Source organism: Callorhinus ursinus, unplaced genomic scaffold (genome assembly GCF_003265705.2).
Source record: "Callorhinus ursinus isolate GAN/ISIS: 27379988/994484 unplaced genomic scaffold, GSC_fseal_2.0 scaffold21, whole genome shotgun sequence".
NCBI classification, from domain to species: domain Eukaryota; kingdom Metazoa; phylum Chordata; class Mammalia; order Carnivora; family Otariidae; genus Callorhinus; species Callorhinus ursinus.
Genome location: NW_027397083.1, coordinates 20856020 through 20872865, shown reverse-complemented (window position 1 = coordinate 20872865; position 16846 = coordinate 20856020). Strand labels below are relative to the sequence as shown.

The 16846-nt window shown below is 33.2% G+C and overlaps 1 protein-coding gene across 2 annotated transcripts in view; it reads right to left on the bottom strand.

The window, feature by feature from the left end:
- KIF18A (kinesin family member 18A) overlaps positions 1 to 16846 on the bottom strand; it is an 80191-nt gene that overhangs the window by 26241 nt on the left and 37104 nt on the right. For both annotated transcript variants that reach the window (XM_025879421.2, XM_073904829.1), the window contains exons 12-13: positions 15635 to 15756; positions 10923 to 11164 (exon numbers count right to left, since the gene is read on the bottom strand). In XM_025879421.2, coding sequence (XP_025735206.1) covers positions 10923 to 11164; positions 15635 to 15756 — 364 coding nt within the window. The remainder of the gene's footprint in view (positions 1 to 10922; positions 11165 to 15634; positions 15757 to 16846) is intronic.

The window sequence follows — 16846 nt, the reverse complement described above, 5'->3', positions numbered from 1 at the left end:
GTAATGATTAAATTTTACTGCCAGACGGGCAAGTACATGGAAGATTTAGTTTATAATATTTTTGCTGCTTCATATTTATTATATGAGGAATTCATATAGACATTCCTATTTTTTTTTAAGATTTTATTTATTTATTTGACAGAGAGACACAGCGAGAGAGGGACACAAGCAGGGGGAGTAGGAGAGGGAGAAGGAGGCTTCCTACAGAGCAAGGAGCCCGATGCAGGGCTCGATCCCAGGACCCTGGGATCATGACCTGAGTTGAAGGCAGACGCTTAACGACTGAGCCACCCAGGCACCCCAGACATTCCTATTTTTTAAATGACATTTCCTTCTACTCAAGTAATTTTAGGGGAAACCTAAATTTACATTGGAACTATATTCAATCATAGTATCTCTACAACATATAAGACATTGGTTCTACTAGTATCTTTTCTTTTATTGTACTTTAAGATAAAGACCACTAACATGAGGTGCAAAATTTAAGAAAAGGAAAGGTTAGAGACAGAAATATTACCAAATGTGAGTTTCCAGATGGATAATGAGGAAATCTTGACTTTTCATTTAATGTCAGAAATTTTATCAGTTCCATAAATAAACCTTGCTGCCGGCACCCCTATCCTGCATGGCACTCAGTGAATGCATTTTCTGTTTTCCAGACCTAAAATAGGTGCATGTTTTACTCCAAGTAAATAGACATTTAGTTTGGAGGCAAAGATTTCAAGTCAAATAACTATTTCAAAATCAAGTATTGACATTAGTAAAGTATTAAAATGAACAAAATTAAAAAAATTGGTTTCTTCTTAAGAAACAATACAGGCTTATTAATATAAGAAAAATTAAAATAATCCATATAAGAAAAATATAAAATATATTTAGGGATTTAATAACAAATGTACAAAATATATATAAAGAAAGTTCTAAAACTTTGCTGAGAAACACATAAGAAAATATGTATGGAGAGACAAACTATTCTAGAGTGAAAAGATTTCACAGTGAAAAAATGTGAAGACAAAATTTATAAGTCTTTAAAAAGATTTTATTTCCTTGGAACTGAAAAAATTGTGCTAACATTCATTTCTTAGCCAGGGATAGCCAAGAACATTTTATTTTTTATTTTTTTAATTTAATTTTATTATGTTATGTTAGTCACCATACAATACATCATTAGTTTTTGATGTAGTGACCCACGACTCATTATTCCAAAAACACTTTATTTTTATTTATTCATTTTTTTAAAGGTTTTATTTATTTATTTGAGAGAGAGAATGAGAGAGAGAGAGAGCACATGAGAGAGGCAGAGGGAGAAGCAGACTCCCTGCTGAGCAGGGAGCCCGATGCGGGACTCGATCCTGGGACTCCAGGATCATGACCTGAGCCAAAGGCAGTCGCTTAACCTTCTGAGCCACCCAGGCGCCCCTCCAAGAACATTTAAAAGACAAAGAATAACATGGGGTGCCTGGCTGATTCAGCTGGTAGAGTGTGACTCTTGATCTGAGGATTGTGAGTTCAAGTGCCAAATTGGGCATGGAGCCTACTTAAAACAAAACAAAACAACCCCAAAGAATAATGACGGGGGACTAGCACTGCTATATACCAAAAGATACTATCAAGTATCAGCTATGAAAATAATAGCTACTAGTTCTAGGACAGACAAATAAGCTAAAGAATAAGATAGAAATCCAATAAATAGAATTATTTGACTACTTACTATATTTAAAACAAAGGTACCTTAAGGATGGACTGTCAATGTATTACACAAGAATGTCAGGCTCTTTGAAAAAATTTTGATTTTCACATCAAAATAAATTAGGAGAAAACAAAAGTAAAAACATTTTAAAAATTTACAGATAAAAAGGCCTTTTGAGGAATTATTCCAAAGGCAGAGAGAAAAAAAAATGAAGTTATTGTATGACATAAAAGTTTAAAAATTTCAGTATTAAAAAGAATATCTCAAAGTAAAGAGTAAATGATAAACTTGAAGAAGAGATTTGCAATATGCATCTTAGAGGAAAGAGTTAATATCCCTTGATGATCTCATCCAGTCCTATGGCTTTAAATATCATCTAAATGTTAACAGCTCTCAAGTTTATATTTTAGTTTAGACTTTTCTTCTGAACTCCAGATTCTTATATCCAACTGCTTACATGATATCTCCACTTGGATGTATCTTAGACAAATTTAAAATGCCCCAATTGAACTTTTAGTCTTTTGCCACCTCCACCTTACAAATCTGTTCTACCTGAAGCCTTCTCCATCTCTTTTAAGGTGACTTGATTCTTTCAGTTGCTAAATTCAAAAATCTTAAGAGTCATCCTTGACTTTTTCTTTCCATCACATCTTAAATCGAATTGGCGATAAAATCCTGCTAGTTCTACCTTCAAAACATACTACAATCTGACTACTTCTTACCAACTCCATTGCTACCAACTTGGTCTGAACCACCACCATCTTTTACCTGGGTTATTGCAGTAGTCTCCTGTTTTCATCCTTGCAATACTATAATCTACTCTCAACATGCCAGCCAGAAGGATCTTTTGAAAACATGATGGAAATATGTTACTTTTTTCTTCAGATCATGCCATAGTTCCGGATTTGTTCTGAGTTAAAGTCTAAGTCCTTATAATGACCTACAAGCCTTTATTTGATCTGCCTTCCTCCTCTTGATCTTTGTAATCTCATAACTGTCTACTTTCTTTCCCTTTTCCTTTGTACCAATTATATGTCCTTCTAGCCATTCCATGAATATGCCAGCCTGTGTTAGGGATCTACATTACTTGTTCTACCTGAAAATGAGTCTTCTCCCATATATCCACGTGGCTAACTTCGTGAACTTCTTCATGTTTTATCAGTGAAGCCTACCCTGACCATGCTATTTAGAGTAGCAACCTCTGGGGCACCTGGGTGGTTCAGTTGGTTAAGCAATTGCCTTAGGCTCAGGTCATGATCCCAGGACCCTGGGGTCAAGCCCCACATGTGGCTCCTTGCTCAGTGGGGAGCCTGTTTCTTCCTCTCCCTCTACTTGCTACTCCTCCTGCTTCTGCTCTCTCTGTCAAATAAATAAATAAAAACTCTTAAAAAAAAAACTTAAAAAAAAAGTAGCAACCTCTTTCCTGCCCCGCTCCTGAACTCCTTCTTTGCCCACAGCATGTACCACCTTCTAAGATTCTGTTTAATTTACTTATTGTATTTATTGTCTTTCTTCCTGCACTTGAACGTGAACTCAAGGATGGTGAAAAGGGTTGTTTTGTACTTTGATGTATCCTTAGAATCAGATAAGTATCTGGCACATAGGGGAAATTCAATAAATATTGTTGAATGAATAAATATCCATATCCTAAGCTCTTGTAAATATGTGACAATTTTTTACAAAAGAAAACTATGCCAGAAAAGTGTTCAAATGATGGCTAGGTAATTCACAGAAAAGAAAATAGATCCTTAAAAGGATGAAAAAAAATATTCAACTAGTAGTGAACAAAGGAAAGATGGAAAGAAGATAATATTTATGACTGAAATTAGCAGAGAATCAATAAATAACTAGCAAAGACAAAAGAGGGAGAGAGAACCCCAGATTTAAAAAGATTTAACAGATATATCAACCAGTGGCAAGGTATGGGCCTTGTTTGTATGTTGATGGAAGAACTTAAAAAGAAATCATTTATGAGACAGTGGGGGAGACTTAAACATTGATTCAAGTATTTAATGACATTAGGTATGAAAAGGACATTGTGTTTTCTTTTAGAGACACTAAGATGTAAATGGAAGAAATATATGCTGATATTTCCTTCAAAATAATAATTAGAGATATAGATAGGGTGCAGAAAAGCTGACTGGGTTCTCAAGATTAGCCACGAGATAATTCTTAAAGTTAGGTGATGGGTTCATGGAGTTCATTACGTTATTCTTTGCAATTCTATGTATGTTTGAAAATAATTTTCTAAAAACTAAAAATTGAAGACAATTTAAAACCAAAAGCTGAAAAGATAAAAGGAGAAAAGAGCTCATTTTCTTACACTGATGATGAGAGTTAAAACTGTTATAATCATATGGTGGAGGGAGGTGGAAGAAGTTACTAAGCAATATGTATTATAAACTTTAGAAGAATGTGCTTATTGCTGCTGTTAAAAATTTTACTTCTAGGAAGTTATCATAGGGTTAATCAGACATGAGCACCAAGATAAATATACATACTTCCTTACTGCAATACCATTTATAATAAAAGTTTATTAAACAACCTAAATGCCTAACAATAGAGTATAGATTAGATTATGGTTAATCTCGTCAGACTTTTAAGAGCACAGTGTGTATGCATTTTAAATATAAAGATTGCTGCTGATCTAATAAATACTCTTTAAAGGTCCCTACAGCATCAGAAAAACAAACAACAAACAAAAGAACCGAATTCAAAATTCAAATAACACATAGCATTTAGTATTTTTGAAATTTAACAACAAAAGAGAAATTTAACAACAAAACCACTTATTACTTGCTTATGAGTATAGGAAAAAAGTCAGTGACATACATGTAAGCTTAGATGAATGAGACACATTTGACTCATGTTTTGCTTAATAAGTTGAATCTCTTCAATTTTACTTATTAAATTTATTAAGACTACTGTGGATAATGTAATTTTAGCAACATATGCTATCTGGGTATTGCTTCATATCTTTAGAAATACAAACATAAATTTCACTACTTATGCTTTTTTAATGAATTATTTCAGTATTTTAAGACTAAGAAAAATAAATATTTATAAGTGGACTCACTTTATAGCCTATGCCCCTTCCCTGTTATTCATCTTTGGCTCTCTATTCATAGTGAATACAACATACATAATTCATGGAATAAATAAGACACACCAACCAAATAGTTAATCTATGAAATCATGTGAACAAAATATTAAACAACAAACCAAGAACAAAACATAATAAAAACAAAACTCACCTTCTGATACACTTTCTAAAGGAAATACCTATTTATAAAATGTAACATGACTTCAAAAGTTTTTCCTTTTAAAAGTATTATGAAAAGGAATTAAGAGCCAAATAAATGTTTTACTGTTGACAAGTATGGTCTATGCGATTACACTGTAAATGAAATACGGATTTTTAAATAAGTAATAATGACCATCAGGTGGCCAGTATTTCTTGATCTTGGTGTTAAAACCCTATTTCCTCTCCAACATCTTGAATACATTATAAAGAAAAAAATCAAGGCCCAAAAGGTATGAGAGAATCTGAAAATAATATTAAGTTTTCAAAGATCTCAACTAGGTTAGTTCTAACGACAATAATGCTTTATTAAAGAAAAAGAAGATATAAGTATATATCTCCAACTTCCCAGTCATTTTAATGTAAAAATACAACATAGGGAACTTAATAATAGAGGGCTAGGTAATTCAGACCAATCTCTACTGAAGGCAACAAAAAAGTCGGGGCAAAATATAAAAAACATATGCTTGCAGGCACAGAAGAGCTAATGAGATTGTGAAGAATTATAGGCAAGTATCAAGAGAAAGCTGGGAAGCTCTGGAAGGTAATATCTGCATTTACAGCTATTTTCCCCATGAGGTTTTTTGCTGATCCTGAAGGAGGTGGCAGAAAAGCTTAGGAACATTGTTGAGAATTTGGCAGAACTGGGGTGCTGGAACTGGAAGTTAGGGCCCACTAAACAAAGTTCTTCATAAACCCTCCTTGCTTTGAGTTAGAAGCCTAAACAGCTTATACTCTAGAGGGTAAAACAGGGGTAGACAGGTCCTAGCAGAAGCTGCAGTGTAGTTTCAAACGATCCCAATCCCTAAAATTGGACTAAAGTGATTCTGTATTGTTAATGCCACCAGGAGCCTAGAAGAAGCAAATGTAAATCCTCTCTGAAGGAAGACATTATTATCAGAAGTCTTGAAGTATTTCTATAAACAATTCTGCAAATAAATGTCTGGGGCACAAAAATTAACATGGCTTCAAGAAAATGAGACCATGTGAAAGAAAACCAGCAGAAAGAGGTAACAGAAACAGATGCAGAGGGTTCCAGACCTGGGAATTCTCAGACAGTCTTTAAAATACGCCATTGTGTTCGTGAGAATTTTTGCCAAGAAATGGAAACTATAAAAAAGAGTCAAATAGAAATTCTAAAACTGAAATATAACTGAAATTAAGAACTTGATGGATTTAAGAAACATTTGACATAGCTGCAAAGAGAAAGTAAACTACAGAATGTGTGAAAAGAAATTTCCAGAGAGACAAAAAACAAAGAAAAGGAGAGAGTAAAAAAGTTACAGATAAGACAAGGAGAAAGAACCGTGTAATATAACTGCAGTCCCATAGGTAGGGGAGAGAACAAAAATAGCAGAAGCAATATTTAAAGATATAATGGTTAAGAACTTCATAAAACTAATGAAAGATAACCCAGACACAAATTCTAAAAGTTCTATGAACCCAAGTAAGAGAAGTAAAAATAAAATTATATAGGCACAATATAGCAAAACTACTAAAACTCAAAGACAAAGAGAAAATATTTTAGGAAGTCAGAGGTCCAATTACACTCAAGGGAACAACACTTAGAATGACAGCTGACTTCAACAACAGTAAGAAAAACACATAAGATAATGAAATAATATCTTCAAAGTGCTAAAGAAAAGAAAGAATACTAAACTGTAATTCTATACCCAGCAAAATAGTCTTCAAGAAAGAAAGTGAAATAAATACAGCTTCAACCATATAAAAACTAGGAAAATCCATCATCAGCATATTTACTGCAAAGGAAATACAAAAAGATTCTTTAGATGAAAAAAAAATTATCTTGGATGGAGATACAGATGCTGAAAAAATGGAGAACAAAAAAAGTAGATGTGAATATTCACTGTATAGACAATAAAAAAACCACATTTTATGGGTTTAATATATAGAGAAAAATGAAATACCTCATAACAGTGGTATGTCAGGGAAAGGGTTAACCCAGGTAAAGAATTTTAAGTTTCTAGCATTGTATGAAGGTGAAAGTAACAGAGTTACTTTGATAAACAGACTTTGGTAAAGCAAGGATTCATAATGTTACCCTAAGGGTAACTACTAACAGAATATAAAAACAGTGTATAGCCTTCTAGGCTCAGAGGTGAAAAAATGGAATATTAAACATCACTCTGTCGCTTCAAAGCAAAGTTCAAAAGAAAAAGAATTTGGAATAAGCAGGACAATTAGAAAGCAAATCACAAGACAGTAGATTCAAAACCAAATTATCAACACATTCACCAAGTAGAAAAAGAATGAATACTTTAAAAGATAAAGACTGATAAATAGAACAAAAAGCAAAATCCAATTATGTGATATTTATGAGACACCTTTGAAATAAATATGATTACAGATTTCAAGTGAAGGAATCAGAAAAAAGATGAACCATGAAAACAAAAGCCAAAGAAAAGTGGGGTAGCTATATTAACATTAAAGTAAACTTAAGGTTAAGAAAAATGAGTGGATTAAGTACATTTTATAAGAAAAGGAAGATGTTAAAATTCTGAAATATACAGATGTAATAATATAATTTCAATGTATGAAAACTAAAAATTGACAGAACTACAAAGAGAAGTATCCTCTAAAAGTTGTCCGTGCCCTAGCCCCTGGAACCTGTGAATATGTTATGTTACATTGTAAAAGGGATTTTGCAGATGTAATTGAGGTTATGGAATTTAAAACAGGGAGATTATCCTAAATTACCCAGTGGGCCCAATCGAATCAAATGAACCCTTAAAAGCAGAGACTTTTCTCTAATTGTAGGCAGGAGAAATGAAGCAGAAGGGAAGATGACAGAGATTTGAAGCATGAGAATGAACTGTCCTGCCTTTGTTGGCTAGGAGATGAAATGATGAAGAGGGCAATGCGCCAGGGAATACGAGAGACCTCTAAAAACTGAGAATGACCCCTGGCCAACAACCAACAAGAAAACAGGGACCTCAGCCCTACAGCTGCATAGAAATGAATTCTGCTAACAACCAGAATGAGCCTAGAAGCACATTCTTTCCCCAGAACCTCCAGATGAAGGATCCAGCTGGCTGACACCTTGATTTGGCCTTGTGAAATTCTAAGCGGAGTAACCAGTTGAGCCTGCTGTAATTCTGACCTACAGAACTCTGAGATAATAAATCAGTGTTATTTTAAGTTGATATGTTTGTGTTAATTTGTTAGCATGGCAATAGAAAACTGACAAAAAATAGAAAAATCCAGTGTAATAAGGGGATTTTTAATAGGTCTCCTCAGTATATGATAGAACATGAAATTAAAAAAAAAAAGGTCTGTAAGAATAAAATTTGAAGAACACAACCAATTTGGCCTGACTTATATAGAATATTGCAATAAATGACTACAAAATAAACATTCTTTATAAGCACACTTGAAACATTTATACCAGCCTACTATTGCTGGGAATAAAGCGAGTTTACAATTTTTAAAGGATTAAAATCATACTAAGTATTTATCCTGAATACAATTCAATTAAGCTATAAATAAACAAAAAATAGAATGGAATTTGTCATAGCTTTTTGATATTAAGAATAAATAAAAACTAAAAAAAAAATCAAACTAACAGTTTTATGAAATAGTTCTTATTGGATGCCTACATGACACTTAAAAGTATGATTCTCATTTTAATTGTTTCTCCAAACCTAATTCAAATGGAAATCTGCTCAATCTGAAAGTATAATTTTATATAAAAACTGATTAAAAGAAAAAAAAATGCTCCATGGGTCAAAGAAGAAATTACAACAGAAATCAGAAAATATTTTGAACTAAATAATAATCTAAAATACTATGTATCAAAACTTGTGAAATGAAGCTAAGCTGTGTTTAGAGGGAAACCTATGGACATTATTGCATAAATTAGAAAAATCAGGTGAAAGCTAATGAACAAACATCTTCACCAGTTAAGCAAAAACAGCAGCATAAACCTAGTAAAAGTAAATGGAAAGAAATAATAGAAGTAAAGATAAAAACACATACAATTAAATAGAAAACAAAATCCACGACGAAACAGGAAATATCCAAAAGGAAAAAGCAACAAAGCATATATTTGACTGACAGCTGACAAGCGATCATACTAAAAGAAATAAGATCAAATACACAAATCTACAGAGATTTGCCTCATCTCCCTCTTACAATCTACTGACACAGCATCAGTGATAGAAAAAAGCAATAGCTGCTCACATCAGAAACAGTAATTTTTGGAAGTTGGAAACACATGGATCAGATCAATGGAAAAGCTAGAAGAGAAAAATCAGGACCCTAGGTATTATATATATGAGAAATGCGGGGCGCCTGGGTGGCTCAGTTGTTAAACATCTACCTTCAGCTCAGGTCACAATCCCAAGGTCCTGGGACTGAGCCCTGCATCGGGCTCCCTGCTCCATGTGAAGCCTGCTTCTCCCTCTCCCACTCCCTCTGCTTGTGTTCTCTGTCTCCCTTTCTCTGTCAAATAAATTAATAAAAATCTTAAAAAAAAATCTATTATGAGAAATGCTTTTCTCAAATCTGTAAACTCAGAAAAAAAGAATGGGAATAGACTATGAGGTAATTACTAATGACAATCAGTTTAACTGATCAGTAGATTGTGATGTTGTATGGTAAATTAAAACTCTCTAAACAAAATGGAGACCTCCTCATATCAGCATTGGAAACAAAAGTAGAGTAAACCTTGGGAAGATCCAGACTTCTAAATAGACAGAAAAGTCTGGAGGTGAAGGAGTAGAGCAGGAGGCAGTTTTAACCAGAAGTAAAAATCTACAGCACAACAAACAAACTCCAAGTCAAATGAGTAAAGAGGATACCTCAGAGAAGATGAAATAATGTCACCAGTAATAAGAGGGCTGCAAATTTAAAAAGAATATACACTAGTTCAGTGTTGCTGCTATTATTTTGGGTTAAGGTAAAGATGAGAGAGGTATCTCATACACATTTGGCATAAAGAAAATTTTGGACTTTGACAGATTAAGTTTTAAAACTTTTTTTTGTCCTGTATTCCAACAAATCAGTCTCTAGGAATTGGGTATACATGTACAAATGTGAATATACAAGCATGCTTTCTTATGCTCTGTTCACCAATGGAACAATGGTTAAATAAAGTATGGTACATCTGTTGTCTGGATTCTCACAAATGTTAAAAAAATAAGGTAGAGTCTTCATGTATGTACCCTAACAATAAACTAAATAAATAAACTAATAACAAAAATAGTTGTACATCAATATATATAACGTGCTAGCATTTACATGAAACATAATAAAAAGCTAGAGATTGTGTAATACAGATATTACACACACACACACACACACACACACACACACACACTGCAAAGATAACCAAACTGCTAAATTTATTTATTTCTGAGACAGGACACAAGATTGGGTTCTGTGGAAAGTTGAAGAAGGCATTCTACTTCTATATGTAATTCTATATTGTCTGAATTTATTTTAACCAACATCGTATGTTAGTTTTGCAATTTAAACATCCCAAGCACACTTTTATGACAGGAGAGATAACAAATGATATGGCAACAAAATATAGTTTATTCTACACTGTTAGTTGATTTTTAAGAAGAGATGATTATTATGTATTACAGAATATAGTATTCTTAATTATAATCTTTAATCCTTAATTGAGGTTAAATTTTAAAGAAGGATGGAGGTAAAATTATTCTGTCAAAAATGGGTAAGATAACTTAAAGGTTTTATTGCTAGAGTTATTTAGAATATCAAGCATACTTGCTCTTAAACCTTTGAAAGATACTGATTAATGAAATTATTCTAAAGCTAATTTTCCCATTAATTCTCACAAAACAGCCAAACCTATTAAAAAAAGTAACTGTTCTGTAGATTGAGACATAAAGATGCTACTCTAGAAATAACTTATAATTTACTTAATACAAGAAAAGCTGTACTTACAACAAGGAGCGGAATGAACTGGTGGTCCAAGTTGTGGAAAGGTCATAAGAACAGAAACCTCTGGTAGGTTATGTTGCTTTATAGTATGTTCAGTAGTTTGGTCAGCCCAAACCACCACTTTTTTCCTCTCTACCAAATGTTCAATTTCTTTGAAGTCAGACTCAAAAGCAGCATTTGAAAGGCCAGCTTCTTTTAATGCACAATATTGTTTTCTTAGGGCTGGAAGTAAAGCATTCAATACTCTATATAAAGAAGGTGACAAGAGAGATAAATATTAAATTTTAAATATATTATTATAGTTCTACATAACAACCAAAGTATTAGCGGATCATCAGAATGACACCCTGTACATGTATTCCTTTAGAAGGCCTCAACATATTCTCACTACATTAAGTATAGAGTGAAAGAATCCTGGATGGGAATTATAAGCATCAGGTCGTAGTCTCAGCTAGGCTTCACTTGCCTCCATCTGATCTTGGATAATAACACAAACTGAGGTTTCTCCTCTATAACTTGGGGTACAACTAGACAGTCACTACTTACACCAGGAGACTACTGTGGGAACTGAGTTAAATACATATAAAAGGTTTTTGCAAAGCGTAATGTGATTTATAAAACAAAAATACTGTTGTTACTAAGTACCATAGGATTAAAATGAAAAAATATACTCTTCAATGATGAGATTCATTTTAGGTATGTAACATTTCAAAGGAATCATACTTAACTTTCCTTCAGGTTAGCTCTTCATGAGCTAAAGCAATGGTTTTCAAAGCCTTCAAAGGGGTTCCAAGTGGCAGAGCTGTGGACAAGGATGGTGGGTAAAGGGAATCGATGGGGGCACTGGTTTCTTGGCTCTGATTCAAAATCTTCTCTATTACTATCAATCAGAGCAGTACTGAAGGTATCTTTTTATGTATTAGACCTCCATGTAAATGTTCACTGAAGAAATGCCACAGCTAAACAGTTATAAATTTATACACTTAATCAATGGTTCCTAACTTTTATATCAAGGAAGATGTCAAACAACTTGAGTGACCTTGAAATGCTTCAGTCTTGGTTGTTTCAGTTGACTCATAACATCCAGGAAAATAGAATCATTTCAAGTATGGGTAGGGCAGTGGGAAAAGGATAGGCATTAATTTTCTCAAGCAAGGAGATAATTGCTTTATTATCCCAGTCTTAAATATTTAGATAGTAGTACAAATAAATAGTCTGTGACTTTTTGCTGAGGGTGGGGAGTACTACATTTAAGCCAAGGAGGCAACAACTATAGGGAAAAGTTATTAAACATAAGGTCAATTTATTTTATTTATTTTTTAAGACTTTATTTTTATTTATTTGACAGAGAGAGAAATAGCCAGCGAGAGAGGGAACACAAGCAGGGGGAGTGGGAGAGGGAGAAGCAGGCTTCCTGCTGAGCAGGGAATCTGACGCAGGGCTGGATCCCAGGACCCTGTGATCATGACCTGAGCCAAAGGCAGACGCTTAACAACTGAGCCACCCAGGTGCCCCAAGCATAAAGTCAATTTAAAAAAAAAGATTATTTATTGAGCACCTATACTAATCAGGTGCTGTGCAGAGAAGAGATAACAAAAAAGTTTTAACAAAGAACTTTTCTGTCTTTCTAGAAGTCTGGATCTTCCCAAGGCTTACTCTACTTTTCTTCATACTTCATAGGTACGAAATGGTATCTCATTGTTTTGATTTGCATTATCCTGATTAGTGATGTTAAGTACCTTGTCATGTACCTGTTGGCTATCTGTATATGTTCTTTGGAAAAATGTCTGTTTAGATCTTCTGCCCATTCCTAATCAGATTGTTTCTTTTTTTGCTATTGAGTTGTATGTTCTTTATGTATTTTGGATATTAACCCCTTAGCAGAGATGATTTGCAAATATTTTGTGTCATTTGGAAGGTTGCCTTTTCACTTTGTTGCTGGTTTCCTTTGCTGTGCAGAAGCTTTTTAGTTTGATGTTAATTTCACTTATGTTTGCTTTTGTTTCATTTGCTTTTGGTGTTAAATCCAAAATATCTCCATGTCTGATGTCAAAGAGCTTATCGTCTATGTTTTCTTCTAGGAGTTTTATGGTTTCAGGTCTTACATTCAAGTCTTTAATTCATTTTGAGTTAAGTTTTATGTATGGCGTAAGAATTGCTCCAGTTTCATTCCTTTGCATGTAGTTGTCCAGTTTTCCCAATATCATTTATTGAAGAGACTGTCCTTTCCCCATTGTATATTCTTTGCTCCTCTGTCATAAATTAATTGACCATATATGTGTGGGTTTATTTCTGGGCTCTCTGCTCTGTTCTATTAATCTATGTGCCTTTTTTTTTTTTTTTTAATAACAGTGCAGTTTCTTTTTTTAAAAGTTTTTATTTAAATTCTAGTCAGTCAATATACAGTGTACTATGTGCTTATGTTTAAGACAATACCTTACTGTTTTGATTGCTATAGCTTTGTAATATAGTTTGAAGGAAATAAATCAGTCAGGAATTGTGATATCCCCAACTTTGTTCTTCTTTCTTGAGATTGCTTTGGTTATTTGGTGTCTTCTGCAGTGCTATACAAGTTTTAGAATTTTTGTTCTATTTTTGTGAAAAATGCCATTGGAATTTTGATTGATACTCTATTAAATCCGTAGATTGCTTTGGACCATAAGGACATTTGGCCAACATTAATTCTTCTAATCCATGAGCATAGAATTATCTTTCCACTTATTTGTGTCTTCTTCAATTTCTTTCATCAATGTCTTATAGTTTTCAGTGTAGAGGTCTTTCACTTCCTTGCTTAAATTTATTCCTAGATATTTTATTATTTTTGATGCAACGGTCAATGGGATTATTTTCTTAATTTTTCTGATAGTTGTTATCAGTATATAGAAATGCAAGAGATTTCTATATATTGATTTTATATCCTGTGACTTTACTGAATTCATTGATTAGTTCTAATAGTTTTTGGTGGTCTTTAGGGTTTTCCATATATATTGTCATGTCATCTGCAAATAGTAAGTTCTAGTTCTTGTTTCCAATTCTGGATGCCTTTCCTTTCTTTTTCATGTCTAATTGCTTTGGCTAGGACTTTTTGTCTTGTTTATTAGAATCTACATAGAAGTGAATCCATATTTTATGTTTTTGATGACACATTTTATATCTTTTTATCTTGCATATCCATTAATTATTATAATTATTTTTACTACTTTTTCTTTTAAATTTCGTATTGGCTTTACAAGTAATTCATCTTCTACCTTTATCATATATTCACTTTTACCAGTGAGATTTATACCTTCATGTTTTCTTATTACTAATTAGCACCCTTTCTTTTCAGCTTAAAGACGTCTCTTCAACATTTCTTGTAAGGTTAGTTTTATGAGCTCCTTTAGCTTTTGCTTGTCTGGAAAATTCTTCATCTCTTCCCCTCAATTCTGAATAAGTGTGCTGGGTAGAGTTTTCCTGGTTAGAAATCATTTTCTTTCAGCACTTTAAAGGTATATTATATCACTTTTTGCCTCTGCTACACAGGGTCAGGCTCTGATAGTTCATCACCTTCATTATTTTTTTTTATGTCATTTAATTCTTTCAAAATCTTTTACAGAAAGTATTATAATCTATTTTAACATTTAAGAAAACTAAGGCTTAGTGAGGTTAAATAATTTATGCAAGGTCATACTGCTAATATAAAATAGAATTCAAGGCTAACCCCAAAACTCATACTCTTTCTACTATGCTGTATTGTCTCTGTTTATAATGTTTTGGTTCAGCAATTTGCTAAATCAGTAAGAATTAGTCAGAATCTTTTTGCCCATTTAAAACTAAAATTTACCTTAAATGTATCCATCTATTTGTCTGATATAGTAAACAGAGTATGGGTGAATAAATTAATGGGTTTCTTTGATACTTTAACTCTTGCCAGTGTTTGAGTGCTAGTAAATGAATATTCATGGTCTGCTCTAGGAAGAGATATAGAAAGTATAAGGAGATTAGGTTGAGCTTCTAACCACAGAAGAATATCTCCCTAAAGTTTTTCCTTTCCTTTTCACTCTTTTTAAAATAACTATCCTAATGTGATTTCCTTTATATCAGAAGTATGGAAAATTAATTTCTAGTTATTTGAGAATACCAGAACTGCAGGAGAATTTTATACTAGCAGAAAACCCTTAGAGAAATAAATTTTTCATTTTTACAGAGCATGAAAGCAACACCTAAAGAGTTGACTGACACATCCAAGGTAACAAAAATAAAGACTGTTATATTTTACTATTATGTTTCAAAAGATGTTACTACTGAGTTAGTAGAGCATGAAAGAGCTACTATAGCATCACATAAAAATTGGAACAGTTGAGGTTAAAAAATATACACTTTAAGTAACTTCATTTCAATGACAAAAAATCATTCTGGAATTACAAATACTTTATAAACTGCCCACTTAAAAATTCAGCTGGTATTATAGTATTTGCTTCTAATAATAAATTTTAATAGAAAAATGTTTTCAAAACTATAAAGCACTAAAAATATTAGTTGGAAGAGAACTACATATTTTATACTTTCTCAAAGTTTTCTAATTCTGCATACTTTCTGATGCTGGCAAACACTTAAAAATAATGTATCCTATATCAAGTAAAACTCAATTTTCTGGCAGTGGAAAACAACTATGTTTCAGGTTCCTTAGGTCTATAGTGCTAAAATTTATAGAATAGATAAATCCATGCACTTACGCCTCAGTTTGCCTGTGTTGTTGTTCTTGAAGACAAGCTAGATCCATCATATGTTTAATTTGTGCTTTCAAATCTTTATTCTGGAGGTGCAAATGGTGACAATGAAGATCTTTATTGAGTTCCTGGGGAAAACAATGCAAACTATACTTCAGATTCCATTAAGAATGTTAAAATGAAATAAATTTCAATAAAACTTATTTTATATTGGTGCTAATAGTTTTAATTTTTTATATACGAAATGATAATATTTAAGAATGATTTGAAAAATAAACATCCTGGTATAAGTGGTCTATAACTTACGAGCAAGTTAAGTTTTTTTTTCTTTTAAATATTTTATTTATTTGAGAGAGCAAGAGCGAGAATGAGAGAGAGAGAGAGCACACATGAGAGGGGGGAGGGTCAGAGGGAGAAGCAGACTTCCTGCTGAGCTGGGAGCCTGATGCGGGGCTTGATCCCGGGACTCCAGGATCATGACCTGAGCCGAAGGGGGTCACTTAACCAACTGAGTCACTGAGGCGCTCAGAGCGAGATAAGTTTTAAGTTTCTCAGAAACTAAATATTAGGAACTCAGAACAAATTTTATTATGATGACAGTTTCTTGGGTCTATCCAACTTCTTGATAATGTTGTGAAAATATGAATATGACCAGTTTTTGCTTAAATGCCACTTCTTCAGGGCTTTCCCTGAGCATTATATTTAAAGATGGATACTCTCCACCCCCAATAGTCTCTGCCATAGCATCGATCAGTAACAATTTAATTTATCTATCTGTTTATAGTTTCTCTGTCTGTACTTAGAATGTAAGGTTCACAACCAGGACAGGGGGTGTGTCAAACTGTTTCAGTGTTAGAGCCCCTATATTCAGTGTCTAGAGTTGCATGTAATAAAAATTTCTTGCCTTCACCCAATCTGGTATAAGCTTCATCCTAGAGCAAAAGTGTGAAAAGTCTTTTGTAGGTTCCCATTTTCCTAAACCTCATGTGGTTAGCTGCAAGTGTTCTCTAATCTACCCCCTAAAATTATTTATCTTTCTTTTAACCTACTAAACCTTAAGTAGGAAAATGTCAGCTAAGCGGTTATACTAAAGTGTGAAAGGGATAATCCAATAGCATTCTCAGAACCCTTAACTGGGAAAATTTTGGTCAATATGATAAAAGGAAATGAAATCTTTTGGACATTTGAGGGGCTGAGGCAGCAATCCCATAAGCAGGA